This window comes from Tachysurus vachellii, chromosome 12, assembly GCF_030014155.1.
Source record: "Tachysurus vachellii isolate PV-2020 chromosome 12, HZAU_Pvac_v1, whole genome shotgun sequence".
Classification (NCBI taxonomy): Eukaryota; Metazoa; Chordata; class Actinopteri; order Siluriformes; family Bagridae; genus Tachysurus; species Tachysurus vachellii.
Window position 1 is genome coordinate 15,120,900 of NC_083471.1, and position 20,169 is coordinate 15,141,068.

Genomic DNA, 20,169 nt, shown 5'->3' on the forward strand with positions numbered 1-20,169 from the left:
TGAGTCTATGGCTGTTTATACATTTCACTTTGTAACATTCCTCGATGCATTATGTTAAAATATTGCAAAACGAATGCTTTAGATTCAGCAGGTCTTACTGGAATTTACTGAGGATTTTAATGGAGGTTTTTCAAGTCTAAAAAAATAAGGCACATATCTGGTTTGGTGTAGACAAAGTCATTTTTTGGACACCAAGCAGAGAGATTTTAATAGCTTTTAATAGTTTTTTTTTAGAAACACACGAAACACACTAGTCCTGAATTTGTTGCTCCTTGGCTTCCTAAAACTGTCTATAATTACCCCCCCCACCCCCACCCCTTCTCTCTCTATCTCTCTCTCGTTGCGTGTCTCAGATCTCCGGCCTGTCTCTGTGCCCCTCTGTCTGGTTTCAGCTCTGGCAACCATGTCACTCCCTGGATACCTCTCTGTATTATTTGCACACACAGTCACACACAGGCACGCACACAGCATTGTTCCTGCCTGTTAATTTGTTTGTTTGTGTATGTGTCTCAGGAGGGCTACGGCGTGATCGTGCTGAACCCCAACGAGAATGCTCTGGAGGTGGAGAGGGTCAGGGATCCGTCTGCTGATGCGTGGGACGAACCGGCAGAGAAACGCGAGCGCAAGGAAGAGTGCGAGGGAAAGCAAAAGAAAGACGGGCATGAGAAGTACCGCAACCCACAGAAGGAGCGCGAGACCAAGCGCATCCTGATCCGGGTGAGTGAAAGGAGATGTGGGAGAGAAGGAGAGGGAAGGGAGGGGTGAGGAGGGGAGGGCAGGGAGGGTGGAAGCGAGAGAGAGAGAGAGAGAGAGAGAGAGAGGGAGAGAGAGAGAGGGAGGGTGGGTGAAGTAGAGGGTAAGACAGGGTTTAGTGGATTTGAGCGAGAGGGCCACACGGGTGTGCGGTCAGCCTCGCTGAGTTTGGCAGCATTCCAGTGTCTGTGTGTACAGAAAAGCCTTCTCTTTACTCTCACTTTTCACATATTCACTACCTCCCAAATCCCCACCACCACCACCACCCTGCTTTTCACTCGCTCACACATACACACATGGAATGAGAGAAATGATCCAGGTCTGTTTAAAACAGACAGCTAGGGTTGTCGAACTTCATTAAAACACTGCATTCAAATTTTTATTTGCTGCGAATCATTAGAAAATATTATGCATCTGTCTGTCTATATCTATATGTATTTATTGCCATATAGTTTTATACTAAATGGAAATTAGCAGCTGCATAAACAGTGAAGGTGAAACTAAATTCACACACTTTATTTATTTTATTTATTTATTTAGTATTTTTATCATTGTTACTGCTATTTAGCGAAATCTTACATTTCCTAATCTACAGAGGATCCACAAACAAACAGTCTGTCTTCATAAAGTTGTGTCCAATCCTAAATTCCTATTTCCTGCATCCTGTTTCCTGTATACACCACGTCCAATAGTGCATGTCTCCGATAACGCCTGCTGGAAATGAAAGGCTTACATGATTACATCTCAAGTCTTTTATTTTTGTTTTAATTAATTGCCGAATTGTTGTTAATATATTAGAAAGGGAAATATGGAGAAAAGTCAAGCATTAACCATCATACTGTTGAAACTATTCAAAAGTTTCGTGCTAGACTGAAAGTACACAGGAAACATTAGAAGATGAATTTTCTTTTCACCCTCCAGTGTGTAGATATTATAAAAATACAAATAATGCTTAAATTTAGATTTTTTTCAGGTTCTAATGGAAATTCAGCAGGCCTACTGTTTTACAAGATTGATATCCTGATGAAAAAGATATTATGTTTGCAAAGCAGCAAATGGACGAAATGAAACAGAATTGTATGGTGGCCAAGTATTCGGCATTGCTAAGCGCACGCACGCACACACACACACACACACACAGCTGAATAGGTTGATCAGAGCCATATCCCCTGTAGCTGTTGACCATGAGATTCACTATCATTAAAATCCATAATTCCCCAACAGTAGCCCATCACATCTCTTATCTCTCTCTGCGGACACAACACTTAATCCTATACACCTATATACAGTACACACACACACCCTGGGCACTTTTGTTTTTTACACGGATAACACCTGCCCAATCAAAGAGATAAACCAGCTCTGAAGTAATTCAGGGTAGTGGTCTGACAAAAGAAGAGAAAAAGAAAAAAAAAATCTGTTGGCAGATCGCTAACGCTTTGTTTCACTGATGTCCGCTCTACACGTCTACATGCGTGTGTTACCGGCGTGACACACGAGCGCCGTGTGAGCTGTCAACACACTTCCTGTACCACATCCAATGGTACCTTCACACGCACTGTTCTGAGAAGCATGATTATCCACGTTATTAACATCACATTGGATTCCGTACAGCTCGCTTTCTCACGCTCTACAAACATGCGCCGCCGTGACGGCCTTCCTATCGCGTCAAAGTAACTTTGACGCCTTTCATTTATTTTAATGATTTCGATTTACATCAGGATTCAACTGTTGGGTTTTTTTCCTCTTCTTCCTCTTACACACACTGGAAAAGAAGGAGATGAGGAATTCTGTGAAGTAGCCATCAGAGAGTGTAAATCCTCACACTTCAGACATTCTCACTTTGACGTAAGCGGTTCATCACGGCACTAGGTGTGGAGAGCCGCACGGACGAGGGGAAAGCATACCAGCTGTATGAAGAGGACTCTCTTTCCGGTCCTGCTGATGTCTTCATGTGTAGGTACAGGCACAGGGACTGTGTGTGAGAAAGAGCAGGAACGAGGTGTTACACTCTCAGAGGCACTGGAATGAACCCATAATAATGTCTTAATAAATATTTCAACTGGAATAGTTGAGGATTCATATAATGAGGTCTAGCTCAGTCTCTCCTCACCTCACTCCGTCTTGTCCCCAGAACCTTTTGCACTTTGTAATTCTACCAGCATGAGATCGTTAGAGCAGCACTAGCCAAGGTTTTCCCAATTCGACACTCTCACATTAAGCGAGTCCGGCTTTCCTTTCCATGCACTTACATTATACATGCCTATACAGGAGCAAAGGAACTAGAACAAGGACAGCGAGTGACTGTGCGTGTGTGTGTGTGTGTGTGTGTGTGTGTGCGTGCGTGTACAGTAAGCTCAGATATGTTCACCTGAACAGAATTCCCACAGGAAACCTTTTAACAAAGTAAGTAGTATCCAGTTCAATTTGGAAAAACATTTGCTGGGAAACATTTAGCAAACAGTCACGCATCAGTTCTGGGACAGGCTGTTTTCACGTGGCTGTATCATTTAAGCGCCTTTTGCATGGCTGAAAATGTGTTAATTACGTTTTTTTACTCTACATTCGCCAAGTATTTCTGCTTATTTTGCTTATAGTTTATCAAGTATTTTTGCTTATTGTGCTTGTTAGTTGCATGGAGTTTTAGAATCAGGGATCAGGTTTAGATTGAGACTCAGTGCTTGCTCTGTTGTAGTGGTTGCTCTACTAATTCTTAAAATCTTTTTTCAATACAACATAATGTTTCAGTCCACACCAATTCCATGAGGCACAGAAATCACACTTGTGTAAATGGTCCAGAGCATAAATTTCATTGTTTCCCACTTCTTTTGCACTCTATACTGTGTTTAAAATCATTTACGACTATGTTTTAAATTGTGTGTTCTGTATCTGCAGAGGTTTTAAATGCTAATTATACTGTTTACACGAACACATGTAACCACTCTGGACATGCTCTGTACACCAACACTTTATTTAGAATACAAATACAGATAGAAACAGGAGGTGCACAATTAAACCCGCAAATGTTCACGCTGAATCTGGTTGGGACTAAAAGTGTGTAACAGGAGACTAAGGCCATAAAGTTACACAGGCAAGTTGTTTTTCATGTGGGTGAATTACGAAGCTCATGGTACAAGAATATATTTTATAAAGATTCAGTTATTCATCCTTAGTAACTGCCTGGTCAGGCTTGCAATGGTTTTAAATACGGCTTTATGTTTGTCATTAATTTTGGAAGTAAACAAAAACTTTTTTGCACATTGCAGGAAGGTACAAAATAACTGTATGAGAGGGATGGAAAAAAAAACACCATGAGAAAAATCTGTAGTTTCTAGGAACGGGGTGGTTTAAATCCCAATGCAGGAAGATTTGGATCCTAAACCACAGATATCGAGAGCAGCATTGCTTTACACAATTAATGCACATTTTGACTGTTTATATCTTTCATTTTAAATGAGCTGTATGGTGAGAACACCTGAACTAAGAAAATACAGAAATAAGCTTTTCTGAAAATGAAGATGTACTGGCAACACCCACTAGCCCACCAGAGTACACGTAACATCAGACATGCATTCATTCCTTAAACAGGCCCTGACACTCGTTCTTCTTCGTGTCCTGAAACATATCAGACACCTTTCCAGACTGTTGCGTGTGTCTATAAACACTGTGCTCATATCACTTTGGCTCCCAGCTTAAAGGCGTGTTTGTATTTGCGAGTCCACATGTGTGTTTTTCTCTCTTCTCCACCCATTCTCTCATGCCCTAGAGTAGTGGGCGGGTCTGGCCCACTCTCATTCTCTAGAACTTTTTAATCTTTTCTAGCGGTATTGTACCAGGCTCAGGCTCCTCTCCTCCCCTCCTTGACTTCCTGCTGAGCTGCAGACCACCTGCACGTCGCTCTTCTCAGCCCGGGGAGCCTGTTCCTGCCCACAGTTGAGTTGATTAATACGCTTCCTTACCCTCGTTAAGGAGCCCTTAACTGCCTTTAGCACTCTTACTTTTTGCTCCCCCCCGGGGTTCATAGTGTCGAAGCCCCCAAGCCTGCATAATCTCCTAGCACTCTTAAAAGATCACAGCCCCAACGGCCCACGTCTAGTGTCTCTGGAGAGGCCGAGTGGACGAGGGAGCCGGGGAGAGGGAGAGGCGGGGCCTCAATACACAAGGTTTTTTTGGGAGTTCACTTTACTCTGAATTTGAGGCCTAATCCAGTTACCTATTTTCTGTCAGCCAAGCGAAGGAATAGCAGGAACAAAACCCACATTGAAGGCTTAAGAAGCTTCCAAAGATTTCATTCAGGCCTAACCAGGACAGGCTTAGGGCCCGAGCCCCTGAGGGAAAAGAGCCGTTTTTCTAAATGACTAGAATATTTTTCTCTCTCACTTTTTTCTTTTGGATTTCTTATTGTTGCTTTTTGTTCTGAGACAGAGACAGAGAGACGGAGAAAAAGAGTGAGGGCATTGAGAAGCAGCAGCTTGTGCTGAGCGGCGTTCCTCTTTTTTCTTCTCTCCGCACTCTCTCTGTCGCTTCGTTTATTCATTTCTTAAGTGCCTGCAGAACTTTAAGTGTCAGATCCTTGCAGTGGTGGCATGAGTTTATTGAACGCTTTGAGTACATGGCTTTGCTCTGTTTCTCTTTTGTACATCATCTAGACAATGTTTTACTTCTCTTGTATAAGGTCAATGGCCTGATTTAGACCACTTATTTGCATCATTTTACAACTCCCAGGCCTGGTTTGTGTCAAGAGTAAGGATTTGGGGATAAAAATATTCGGGAAGTGTGTGTTCCAGTTAAGAAATAGACATTTTAAATGGTTATGACTCAGGAAGATGAAAGATCTTGATAGAAAATAACAATTTACAGTTTGATGTCCTAGAACCCCAAAGATTTAGCACAGTGTATATATCTGAAATTAATAAAAATATTGGTACATATTACTACTCTGATAATTATAGTCAGTGTAATATATGTGTATGCATAAGAAGATATGCTATAATGTATGATGTAGTATTTATTTAATTTATAAGTTGTTAAAAAAGCTCCCATTCCACTAAAATCCAAACTTATGCATGCATTAGCTAAACTACACACCAAGTAAAAGCTCCAGTGTTTTTGCCAGTCCCATGTTTTAGTTTTGTTTAATAAACTATGAATAAAAAAACGAATAGCCTAATAGCCCGGGCTACTTATTTATCCACAACGTTGTGTCCCATTGCCGAAAATTGGATCGCTTAACTTAAGTAAATGAATGAAGAATACAGTGCCAGTGGAAACATGTTGGTTCACTTGGACCCCTGCCTTTAACATGGCCTCTAAATCCCCCTCAACAATCCCACTGCATGAGGAAGTCAGTGGTGAGAGTGTTGATTTGGAGTCAGCATCAGTCCAAGGTGACACGCAGACTGGGGTAGTGGATAATGTTCACACAGCATGTACCCAACAGCCGCCTCTGTCTCCTCAGGATCGCCATCCATTATTTATCCCTTGTTTTTCCTACTCATATATTCCTCGCGGGAGCATCGGAATCCATGTTTTGGAGATGTTCTGCTCCCCTATGCCTGCCTCGTACACGACTAACCTGCACGTCTTTGAGATAAGACCCGGTCTGGGTTGAGCTGTCAGGAGGAGGCGATATGTATTCCAACTGGCTATTGCATCACCTTGAAGCTGTCTTTGTTCACATCTCTCCAGGACACTTCTTAAAGCCCCAAGCACGGGTGAACTTTGGCCTCCGAGACCTTGTTTGTGACCTTATTGCAAGGACATGCGTGCTGACTGGACTGGGCTTAATTAAACCTACGAACTTATGACATGGCCAATGCAAGGGTCAATAGCTAAAGTCTAGGGGTGCTCACCTGTTTAACCCAGGCGCTCATGGCCGTAGATGTACTTATTCAGTTTGTGAGTATATCTGGTAATATTGATTTATGGAAACTGTATGTACAAAAGAAAAGGAGAATCTGGCACCATCCTATAGCTCAGACTGTACGTGGGTGGTTATGCCGGAGAAAGTTCACGCATGTGTGTAGTGTTGTTTTGGCGTGCAGACCTGTCATCGTCTGAGTGCATGTCTTTCTCTGAAGCTGTGCATTTACACTTGTTCCAAGGGACGAGGCCTTCTCTCAGATGTCTGCTCCCAATCTTCCTGTCAGGTCAACCTTAAACTCATCCAATCTGCTGCGAGGACCCGAAGCCAGGCCCCTCACAGCAGGCCTTTCCTCCAAACGTCTCACACAAGTGGCTGCTCGCTCACCTCGCCTGCGTCAATTAAACCCAAGCAGTAATTTAATCTGACAATCACAGGCTTGGCGCGAGGCGGGTCGAGATTTGACGAAGATGACCTTTCTGGCTATATGTAGCCGAGAGCTGTCTTTTAACAAGGAACCCCTGCCAGACAGGCACCGGTCCTTTTGTACTTTGTTAATGAGATATTGATTTGAAACAATGCACCACCAAATTTTGTTGAGATTAACTCCATGGTAGCAAGGTCACGCCTCTGTACAGTGATCTGCCGAGCTTCTTTATGTATCCGAGTGTCTGCTAGGATCTCTTTAATTAAACATTTTTTCCCACTATTCCTCTCTTTTTTCCATTTCCTGTCTCTTGGCATGCACAAAACATGTTATTATTCTGGCCTCGTCCTTTCAGCTGGCTTTGGTTATCATCTCACTGGCTTCCAGTGATCTCTCCAGTAGTTAAATCTCAATGTTTTTTTTTTTTTTAGTTGTTTTCTCCACTTCCCTCTTTTTTTTTTTTTTTTTTTTTTTTTTAGCCCTTTTGTGCGAGACACGAGGGGTCTTTCATCGCTCCTTTGTGTCTTTGAACAGGCACCTTGTCTGTGCCTGGCCAGGTGTGAAGAACAAATCTACAGGAAAGAAGTGCCAGTACCTATTTAGCCAACCTGAGACGGCTAGTTTTTTCGTGCTATCAGGAAGCCCACGCACCACCACAAAACCCGGCTCCAGCTTTATCATTCAGTACCAAGCAGTCCTATACACTGCTACCATTCAAACCTGATAATATTGAATTTCCCAAGAACGTGTGCTCTTGACAAGGGAAGCGTGCGGATAACTGGCGACTGAATGATAATATGGATCCGGTGAAGAATGAAGGTCCACATTCTAATGGATCTGCTGTTGATGCGTAACTTACCCAGAGAAAAATCAGCTTGTTCCCTGATGAGACTTAGCTATCCAAATCACTTTGAGGATTTGGTTGTGTGAGAACTTTGTTTAGTCAACTTGTGTGGCCATGGCATGTTTTTTTTGTTGTTTTTGTTTAAGAGAAGCTCATTAATGCTTGCCTGGAGAAGTGGCAGGCATGTTATGGCATCATGATTAATAAGAGTAAAATGCTAACTTAGAAGCTATTGCTGTAGAAATAGTCTGCTGTAGGACAGCCAGGTTAACATGCTTTAACATTTAAATAGTTCATGAGGTTTGAAACCCTGTACCTCAATTAGTTTACAAATCCTCACTAACTCAAGGAAAAATCCCACCAGACACCCACACAGACCACGTTTGGATGCGACAGTATTTTCCTCTACGGTACTTACTCAGCAGTCAGTGAGCTTTTACATTCTTGTCTCCCAAACATGTCCTTCCTGTGGCCTGGTTAACCTTCTACTGTAGCCGCTGTCCTTGTGCATGATGTGCTGTTTGCACAGTGTGACAACTAGCAGTTGGTAATCTTGACATTTGAGCCCAGCTCCAGTGTATCAGTGCGTTTGGCACTAAGTGCTGAAAGACTGGTATGAATTGTGGATTTGTCAAAACAAATTGGTGCTGTTTTAGTGCTATTTTGTTTCGGATCCCCCACGTCTGCAGCTGTTTGTACATATTTGCACTTTCCTCTGCTTAATGCTCTCACATGCGGTGTACAGATGGGAGGCTGAGTGACCGGGAGTGTGGCACATCCATGCAGCTGGTACCGTTTCTCCTGCTGACTGTAGGTTATAGCCAAGTGGGTAACAGAAAGAATGTCATTATGGTGTAAAAAAAAGTGACACATTCATCTTGTCTCATAGTCTCCCAGTCAAGCGGTAATTTAATAGTAATTATTAAGCATTGTGTTCAGTGATTCTGAGTCATGAGTCAAATCAGTATCAAGAAAGAGAAAGCCATTGGTGACATTTAGCGTCTAAATGTGCAAAATAAAACATGCAAACCGTAGAATCAGAACATTCTGAAAATTATAGCGAATGAATTAGAGGAATGGAATGAATTAGCAATTAATACCAGCGCATGAAATTTATGAAAAACTTCCACCCACAAAGATGTCAGCAACGTATAGCACATCGCCTCATTGTTTTGAAGGAAGCCAAAAAAAATGTGTATAGTGAGAAGATAAAGGTGATCAGGGTTGGGGATCTGATGATGTAATGAGCTATCCGAATTGACTAAAGGGGGAAACTAGATAGAAAACTAGAGAGATGTCATTTAACAGTTTATGAAAAATTAATATTGTCCCAAATATCTTTCGAATAATAATAAAGCTTCCCAAGAATCATGATTTGTATAGTTGAGAAATAGCAGCAGGAATTATTTAAAAATAAAAATATGGAATTTATTTATTTGAGTGAGTGATCCTTAGATTTTTTTGGGGTTTTAATTTGGGATTTATTTTTTTCCCCCAAAAAAAGGAGGGCCATCATTAGGCTAATAAATTTTGAATGATAATCTTTAATGATTAAATTAGCAGCATGTTGTTTTTTTCTTTCCTTGATAATGATAATTACATTCGGTGCTGCTTTTGAAATGCATGTAGGATCTGAATGAGAGCCGGGGCAGTTGGAAGGTGTTTGTGGGCAGGTTCAACGCGAAACATAGAAAACCAGTGTGATTAATAAGAATCTGGTTACCATGGCAACTGTGGTGTAAACAGTGTTCCACATGATGATGGTGGGGAAGTGGAAATGTTTTTAAATATCAGATTTTGCTTCCTGTTTTTTTTTTTTTTTTTTTTTTAAGAATTCAAATTGTTTTCATTGTTTAAATATCATACCAGTTCAACAATAATGGAAATTCCATCATTTTTTTTAAACCTCACATCCTTTTCATAGTGTGAATGCATGCTTCCTGCAATACGATAAAGTGACTGTAAGGGTATGCTGGCAAAATATCCCAGGTTTTGAGTGTGAAAGCACTATTTTTCTCTCAGCAGAGAGATCGATGCATCTTGTTCTTACATCCTGTGTGCGAGCAAGTGTGAACGTTGGCGGTAAAAAAAAATTAAAAATTGGGAAAGCCAAGAATTCAACATAGAGCAGCGAGCGCAGTGATCACAGGAGGAGCCGAGAGCTCTGAGGATGTGCTGTAATGGCCCAGCACCTCCATTACCAGCTCGTCTCTTCGGCTAGAGCTCAGCTCAAGAGGCGCTTCAAAGCCCTGTGCTTTCTGTACTGACGATTCAAGTGTGCGTATGGAGACTGAATATATTCCACACACACACACACACACGTGGACACACACCTTCAGACTTTTGATGTTAGTCTCTCTGAGGTGCAGCAGGTTAGAGAAACAGCGGGGAGTCTGACCAGACTGGCACATGTTTAGGTAGGAGAGAAAGAAAGAAAGAGAGAAAGAGAGAGAGAGACGGGTGAATCTGTCACCAGGAGGCTGTCTCTAAGGGCAGCCTGTTTTGCCGAGCTAATTAACCCTGGGAAATAATTACACAATATGCAAATTCTGTTGAGATAAGTGTGGACCCTATCAGAGCAGGTAGTCAATCATATGGTGCATAATGTCTGTGTGTGTGTGTGTGTGTGTGTGTGTACGCGCATGTTTGAGTCTGTGTGCACACTCTGTGGCCACCTTTGTTTGTGTGTGTGTTTGGGCCAGGTGTTAGTCTCTGTGCTTGGATGATAAGGTAGTGGGACGTTACCTGCTTTTGCCAGTGCGTCGCAGAGGAGCCGAGCTCTTATTCATTCCTGCTCACACTCGCACTCATGCAGTAGCACAATGATTATAGCGAAAGAGCACCTCTGGAGGACTGACACACTGCATGCAATTTGTTTATTGTGATATTTGCTGTTTTGACATCCAAAAGAATAAAAGTAGGACTGGCAGTTCCTTTGGGGTTTTTTCTTTATGAAGCACTAAAGCAGTTTCCACAGTGTCTGCATCATATTGCGTTCTTCAAAAGTTCCCATTTGTTTGAAATTAAAGCCCTTAATATGGCGTAAGTAAGGAATAAAACGCTTGCACTTTAATACCGAGGGTCATTTCCACTCCAGAGCAATTAACAGTGCTTCTCAAAGTGAAAGTGAACTAATCAGTTGTTTAACAATTCTATATGTTGTTATTGTGTAATGAGAAAGATCTCTCTTTTTAGCTCTTTCTGTTTCTCTCTCGTCGTTAGTCATTAAGGTGGTTGTTTCTGATACCCCGGCAGACTGGTTTCAGATTTGTGTCTATCAAACCCTATTTTATTTGAGTGATCTTTCATCATCATAAATGTGCATGGAGAACAAAACCAGATCAACTTTTTTTTTTTTTTTTTTTTTTTTTTTATAAATAATATTACTTTAGTGCTATAATGCTCAGTAAGGCTCCTCACCTCTTCTGTGTCCAACAACATTCCCCTGCCACTCGTACTACATGTGATTTGTGGATAGTAACAATAGCAATGTTGTCATCAGTTAAAACGCACACATGCAGGTTACTTTACTTCCTGAATGAGTGCAGACCAGAGTACGAGTTGTGTTTACAATCACAGGAATCACAGAAATCCTCTGATCCACTCCTAGAGCCAGTCTCAGGTTCAGTCCCACATTCCCACATTCAGTCCCACAAAGCACTGATATTGGAGACTCCTTCCATAATGTTAAACATCTCCTTGCAGAACGCTTCATCCTATCAGCAATGCCACGTCTAAATATTAAAAAGCACCACACGTCTTTTTCCTTCTCTGTATTAATAGCCTTTGATTATCTATTTTAAGTTCCTGTGAATGAGACGTAGAGCAAAAAGAGAGCATTAATATAATTAATATAAGCCTGTGATTTGTCTTAAAGCTAGCAGCACTGCTGGAGATAATTAATCAACACCATTTGACCAATCAGATTGGAGAATTTCACAGTGCTGGGATTTTTTTTAACTTATTGCTAATTTCTTGTATGATGATGACTTTTTTTTAACCCTTTTATGCTATTAAAAAATTAAATTTGACATTATGTCAAACAGACAACAGTATGAAACAAACAGCAAAGCACAAATAATCTCACCTTAGTCTGGGAATTACTTGCACGTCAAAGAAAAGTTTCTTTTTTTATTTGCTGTAGCATAAACTTCAGTAGATCTTTTATGCTTATGCAGGAATTATTTTTGCATCGAGTGTACATGATATTTCATCACTGCGCATTTGATCTTAAATTCTATTTAAAGTGACAGTGAAAAGGTCTTAAACCTCCTAAATATAACCTGAGGATCCGTGTTTTTCTTGCTTTTTTGCGTGCGTGTGTGAGGAGCTGTGTTCACTGACTATATACATCACATAGTGGAAAGTGGTAGCTCAGTGATTAAGGTGTTTTACTGATCAGAAGGTTGAGAGTTCAAACCCCAGGACACCAAGCTGCCACTGCTGGGGCCTTGAGCAAAGCCCTTAACCCTTAATTGCCGAGTTGTATAAAGTTGCTATAAATGCAATGTAAATGCAATATACACCTCAGAACACCCCACCCCCACCCCACAATAACCCCTCCCTCCTCGCTCCTCCTCCTGACCCTCCCCCAATGGGACAGTCCAGGATGTAATCTGCTCTGCTTGGGTTGCATCACACAGCTACACCTTTCATATTTTATTTACTTTCATAAACAAGCTGTTTGTCAAGAAATCTTTTACCGCTTGTCAGCTGCTTCGATTTTAATTCAGTTATTAGGCTGTGTTCAGGAGCCTAATCTCTAATTGAATGCTGATGCAAGAGACCAGCCAAACAACGAGCAAAGTTGCAAACATGGAAGAAAAGTTTGTGTGTGTGTCTGTGTGTGTCTGTGTGTATGTGTGTGTGTTGGATGTGTCTATGCGTGGTGATTTCAGGTGATCAAGATCAAGACTCAAAGTTGATTCTGCTTTTATATCAGTGTAGGGCTTTGTTTTTAATGAAATCACATTTTGCAAATTATTTTGTTCGGATTTTTTTTAATTAAAAAAACCATTCAGGCAGCATTGTCTTCGGGTTCAGTTTATGATGTCACTAAAGAAGTGCAGTGACTAAAAGTGCTTTCACATACCCTGTGTTTCGTCTGTTTCCCATTTCACATTTCAATGTGGATAAAAACATCCAGTCTGTGCGACTGGTCTCAGTCGTAATGAGAAAACATTAGCACAGCTCAGTTGCAGTGAGATATCCCAATGATTGGACCCGGAATCGACCCAATTTAATTCAGCTCAATTTTATTTGGACAGCACTTATAACAGTGGACATTTACAGAAATTCTATACATATTGGATATGAATTTAAAATTTATTCCTAACGAGCAAGCCAGAGTCGACGATAATGATGACAAGGAAAAGCTCCCTGAGATGATATGTGGAAGAAATCTTAAGAGGAACCAGGCTCAGAAGGAAAGCCATCCTCATCTGACAGCTTATACAGACTTCAGAGTCAGAAAGTGCTGATTGTGTTACCAGGAGCATCGCTGGTTTTGATCATCAGAGTCTTTACTGAAGTCATAGTTTTAACTTAAAGTTTATTGTATCAGAGTGAAGTAATTAACTCTTCAGTCACAACTGGGAACAGAACATGCCATGTATATTGGGTTACCTACATCATTCATATATTCATTCATTCCATTTATTCATTTGTGTATGATTGAGTTCTTGCAGATGTGAGCTAATGATTTCAGTTCCCAGTGTGACTGCTTCTTCTTTCTGGACCTACATTAGTGTTAAGTCTATAATAAACTCCGAAATGACGCTGACCTATCATTTCCTCAGGAGCTCTTGGTTGCACAATTCTACTCGACTACAAACTGTTGTAGAAAGGACATTATTTACATTTATATTATTTCCTGTCCAGCGTCACTCAAATGAGGACGTCTTCCTTTCCGAGTCCGGTTCCTCTCAAGGTTTCTTCTCAGGGAAGATTCTTCTCACTTTTTTTTAAACAATTTCTATTCTGTTTCTATACTTCTGTAAAGCTGCTTTAAGACAAATATCCATTGTTAAAAGTGTAATTACAAATAAATGAAATTGAATTTAAAATAATCTGAGCCAAAGAATCTTTTTTTTTTTTAAACATTTTTTAATCTCGGTATCTCTGACATAGAAACATCAGCTTTATACAAGTATGTTATTACCTGTCAATATGCCTCAGCCAATTTTTAATTAAGTGCAGTATGAAACCAGACCATCATCCAAACAGGGGTCCTAAAATATCCATTAAATCCCTCAGTGAGAACATGACCATGAAACTCTATTCAGGTGTCCTGTTCATGCACATTCATAGGTTTATTCCTTGTTTAATTAGGATGACTGGGTCAACATGATCCTAGGGCAAGCAGTTTTGAAGGTATTAAATAGTTTTAATGTTTTGAAAAGACATGTTCATGTGCACTTTAAGGTAAACATGGACATAATTCCTCTCCATATAAAGGAAATATTTCATCCACTATTTCATAATTAGTCTTAATTTAAGAGCACAGCTCGATATTAATGAAGCAATTCTCATTTGCTGCAAATCTATGGCTTCTCCAAACATGGATCGATGTCTGTCTTTTCTTTCCACGCACATCCTTGGCCTTTCTCTCTGTCTCTATCTCTCTTTTCTCATTTGGGCGCAGCCTCACCTCGGGCCTGTGTTATTTACGAGTGTTCTGTCCACAGTGTTCTGCTGTGCGACCTTCCCCGGTGTCGGCCAGTTATGTGCTTACTGCTAGTATCGAGGCCACATTGATTGTGTAGCTGAGTACAAATTAAGATTTAAACCTGCAGTCACAGGAACTATCGGTTTTTACATTTGGGGCATTTGCAATATGCAAGGCTCATTGAACCCGGGAGGATCTCTCTCTCTCTCTGTTTGTGTGTGTGTGTGTTTGTGTGTGTACACAGATGTTATCTCTTACAGTTCTTGTGTGCGTACGTGTGTGTGTTTACAGGATAACAGTTCACCCGAGGAGCACACACTCTATGTGTGGGACCATTTCATTTCCAGATCGCACGCCAAAAACATCTTCGTGGTTGCTCACAGCTATGGAGGCCTGTCTTTTGTGGAGCTGGTAAGTGTGTATGTTGTTTTTGTTAAAGGATGTTTGCACACACACACACACTCACACACACACACCACACACACACACCACACACAGCCTCACCGCTGGGAAAGCCAGGCCTGACCGAGTGGGTAAGAAGATGCAGGAGAGGAATGATTAAAAATACATCATGTTAAGCTTTGTTGGGAAAAAGCTCTTTTCTAAATAATCCAGTACATCCTTATCCTCGGGCACTAGCAACTTTTAGAGAGAGAGAGAATTAGGAAGGGGAGGAACGCAGCAGATGATGTGTAACATTTTTTAAGCATAATTGATGAGAGTGTGCGGCTTCATCCTATCCAGTCAGTCAGAGAACATTTGTTAACATCCAGTGTGTAAATGCTGTCGTTGTTTGTCCGTTTTTACAGTAGATCGAATACAACATTCACTTCAAACTGCTTTGCAGTTTGTAGTGTGATCACAATATCAAGATTGTCCATGCTAGTCTAGATGTGATCATTCTGATAGTTTGCTAGCGTGCGGTCTTCTGCGGTCATGGCTGGTATTTGGAGGGAATAATCACAGCTGTGCCGATAGCAAGCTGCCACTGCTGGGCACCTGAGCAAGGCCCTTAACCCTAAAATTGCTCAGCTGTATAAAGGAGAAATGTAAGTCGCTCTGGATAAGGGTGTCTGCCAAATGCCATAAATGCAAATGTATTCAGTATAAAGGCACTGGCGTGATTCTATGAGGAACAATTCTATGAACAGAAAATTGATATCGATTAAGGGGAATGTGCCCTTTGATAGACTGCCATCCTGTCTAAGGTGTATCCTGCTTTGTGCCCCTTGGATAAGCTTTGGGTTCCCCATGACCCAGCTGGATAAGTGGTATAGAGAATGGATGGATGATTGGATGCATGGATGGATGGATAAGGGACATTTCAGACAGAGTACAGACAAATGTACCCTTTATTTTTTGCACCACAGTGAAAATAGAACTCAAAGTAACAGCACTGACTTTATAACATGCTGGCTAGCTAGCTTTCACACATCGATTTGTGCCTTCATGTACAAGGTGCTTCAGGTGAAATCAGCATCCCTTCTTCCTTTTCCTCTTCCTTTTACTGAAGAGTTTTTACATTTTAAGTCATAAGCTGTATTCCTGAAAAATTGTGTTTGTCATAAATGATGTCATTAACTCACTGTATTTTGTAATTACTGTAATAACTGTTTTGAACGAGGAAGTGGAATTTTACCTTAAATACACTTAGTGGAATGTATACTACATATAAGCACTACTGAAACACTGCTCCACCAATCCGATTAGTGGACTGGACCTTACTGTTGTATAGAATAAGTTATATACTTGCATAAAAAGCTCTTGTTAACACCAGAGGTTGTGGAAAATGGCTTCCACTTTGGAGCTCTTATTCTGCAATGGAGCTCATAATATTTGTTATTTTTCTTATTCAGTAAGAATTTTTGGGATAATTTATTAATATATTTCTTTATTTATACTTTGCTGAACCTGCAGTGCATTTTATTTATAGTATTAACCAATTTTTGATTTATATAGTTTTATACAGACCAAAGTGCACATTGCACCCATTTAATATGAATCATAATTTTTTTCTTACTTCATTTAGTTTTTCAAAATATTCTGGGAATCTAATCAAATCGAAAATGTGAAGCCCGTGTCGTATCGTGACCCGAACCTAATAGTGACCAGAGTGTATTGCTACACCCTTACAACCTATGTTGCCAACAAAAAAGCTTCAGGAGAGTGCAGTTATAATGTTCATGATGTTTTTCCTTTAATATCTGAAGCTTGTTGGACAAAGAAAGACTATGATCGGGTGCCTATTGGACATTGCTCACATGCTTGTTTACATGGTTGATTTATTCAGATTTATTCATCGGAATGTGTTTAATCCTGTTCAGGCTTGCTGTGTTTTAAATAACTACTTTAATAATAGTTTGGGAGAGAGCGACTTCATTTAGATCTTCTGGTGTGGAAGTGGAGTGGGGTTTAAAGCCGGTTGTACACTAAGCTCTGGATATTTGATAACATCAGGAAATGCCTAAGTACATGAAGTCTGCAGCTTCAATAACGGATCAATACAAAATAAACAGCATATATCAATATTTCTTTTCTCCTATGAGAAAGTATACAAACGTATTCATTTCTTGTCTGATTTCAGCGCAGAGAAATGAATCATCTTTATCTTTTTGGCAGCACAGACAGGGGACACACCAGACAAAGATGTTTAAGTTTAGTCTGGAGGGATTGTATAAATGTACTGCACACACTACTACTTGCTTGTGATTTCTTAAACAAATTCATTATTCTAAATCCACACACACACTCACACGCACACACACGCACACACACAATTTCATAATAATATAATTATTGCACATAATTTTGCTCATGTCTTTTCAGGGAGTTTTTCCTTGTTGCAATCAGCTCTTGCTGGCTTATCAGTTCAAACCATTACACCGATTATACCAAACTGGAATGAATAGGTTTCTTAACCATATGGATTCCTTCTCTCTTTCACACACAAGCTCATTTTTTATTCTGGCCTGGTAGCAGTGTGTGTTTGAAACGGACACTGTCTCTAATCACGGCTGGCTAATTTCAAGTGTTCTCAATAGCTTCTGTTCATTAAAATCTGACACTTCCCTAATGCATGTACATCCTTCACACAGCTGTGTGTGCGTGTGCGTGTGCATAGAATAGAATAGAGAATAGACGCCAACTTAACACTCATGGAAAATGTGAGATGTTGAGGAAGACTTCATCTTTTTCCGATGCATTCAATAATATAAGCTTCATTAAATGTCACTGATTTCTATACATTTGTGTATTATTTGATACAGTTGTCAGTTGTCAGTATTTGAAAAGTTGTCAGTCTGTGATGAAAGGGTGTGCATGTGCACATGCATGGGTGTGTGTGTCACCCATGACACCATGGTCTGAATCACCTATTCAAAAACCTGTCAGGACAACACCACTGACTTCTGACCCCAAAAGTGCATGTATGTGTCATCTGACTCTAAAAGCATCTCCCTCCCCACAGACACACACACACACACACACACACACACACACACACACACAGACAGTTAGTGTAGAAGTAATCTCTGCAACCTTGATTAAATCCTTTGCGAGCTTTGAGAATGTTTATCTTCATTAACTGAGCCGTGCACACAACATACAGGCTTAGATTCTTTGAGCACTCCACTTGCTCAGAACACAGAAAAAAACAACAGCCGAGCAGCTAATTGATCGGGAAAGTGGTCCGAGGGGAGCGCAGAGGGCATTAAAGGCGAGAGGAGCAGTGAGGGGGAGGAGAGCGAGAGGTAAAAGACCGCTAGCTTTAGCTGAGATGGACCGTTTGACACATGAACGGCGCTCCAGAAAGCTTGCTGTCTGCGGGTTAATTACTGCTCGCCTTCTGCAGTTAATAAACACGTTTCTGATCAAGCACATCAAACACTAACCGATTAATCCCCCTCCACTTCATCCTCACATACTCTCGCTGTCTCGGCACTGCATTTTTACCAGATCTTATTTATTCATTTATTTATTTATTTATTTTAACCACACATCATAGATTGTCTGGCCTAATTATAGATACATCAAAGTACAGCTTAAGGCCTGAGAAAGAGGAAAGGAGAGAGTGGATGCGTTAAGGCAGAGAGCACTAGCTTTTTTCCCCCTTCCTTCTTTCACACCGGTCAGCACACCAGTGTTTCACTACAGCCTTAAATTTCTGTAATTTCCTCCATACTTTATTCCAGCCAAAGTGTTCAGAAATGCTATAATAATTCTAGTTACTATGTAGTGTTTTCATGGTCAAGTCAGAACTTGTTTTATAAAGTGTCTCTATCAGCTTATGTATGTGTAAATATGATGAGTGATGTATATTTTTCTTCTTAAAACCATAAGCTCTATAGTCTGTAAGTTATACTACTTATATATAATATAAGTTAATATATACAATGCACAACTCATTTAAAAATAAAGATTTGAAGTTGATGAGAACGTCCGGACTTCTTACTCAGTTTAACGGACAGTTTCTGTTGTTATTTATTCAACAGAATACTTAGATAGTTGCTTAGACATCTATCTAAGTACGACTTTAATAAAATTACGAACGTGTTCAGACGATAACAAAATCTGACTTGCATTTGTTGCTACAGTAAGAGATTTCCATATCAGAAGTCTTGCTTTTCTCATGGTTATATTCTCTGAATAGCCAAACATGTAAAAACAGAACAAATGACATTGATCATTACTAAAACTAACTAGCTGGCGAGTAGCATGCAGGTTCTCCCATGACATCCTCTAACACTGGTTATCTGACCTTTATAATGTTCCCTTATTGTTTATGGGGATTTATTAATTGTGTAGCGATCCTAATAGAAGAATTTCAAAAGCTTTTACTTTTTGTTTTTTAATTTTTCTATTGTACTGTAAAGTCCAGCCGTTGATGTAACTGTGAAAATGAAGCCAAGTATACATAGCAAATGATGATGAATATTCATGAAGAAATGGCAAAGAGATGTAATCCTGCTACATCTCGTTCTTTTGTTAATGTCCTGAGATCCTGAGTCTATAAACACATCTGTTGTGCCAGCTCTCTGCTCTCCGCATCCACACTTTACCCTCCACCTTTTGACCGTTTAACCTAGCTGCTCTGCTTTTCTGCTGCCTGTGCAGATCTCTCTCTCTCTCTATCTGTTTCACTGTCTCGCTTCTTTTATCTCCTTCCACTCCCATGAGGTGACGAGAGCGGTTGTCGAGTTGGAGCACAACCTCGCGTAACCTTCCCCGGCTCAGCTCAGAGAAAAAAGGCCAGTGATATCAGGGAGGACAGGGCGCCTTACATAAGATCTTATATAAGCATACTTCTGCATCCCAGTGCATCCCATAATCCTGTCTGCTCAGTACATACCGTGTCAGCCGTCTGCATATACTGTAATGTTCGCCATGGCTCGGCCCTGCGCTTCACGACATGTTTGCTTCATGCTTGTATATACTGTATCCAGGCAGCCTGCCTGAGAACACACTACTTTTCTACAGGGATCAAAGTGTCGCTGTGCAGATATGTGCCGAGTGCCGAGCGTATGCTCTAGTGCAGTATAGGGGAAAACCTGGCTTCTGCCTCACACCTTGTCTGCACCATGAACATATAGGATCATTTTCAAGACTGCTATTGCTGC

At 40.6% G+C, this 20,169-nt stretch overlaps 1 protein-coding gene across 1 annotated transcript in view; it reads left to right on the forward strand.

The window, feature by feature from the left end:
• The window catches only part of arb2a (ARB2 cotranscriptional regulator A), a 160,033-nt gene that overhangs the window by 74,615 nt on the left and 65,249 nt on the right, over window positions 1–20,169 (forward strand). The window contains exons 7-8 of the mRNA XM_060884383.1: window positions 514–717; window positions 14,846–14,965. Coding sequence (XP_060740366.1) covers window positions 514–717; window positions 14,846–14,965 — 324 coding nt within the window. The remainder of the gene's footprint in view (window positions 1–513; window positions 718–14,845; window positions 14,966–20,169) is intronic.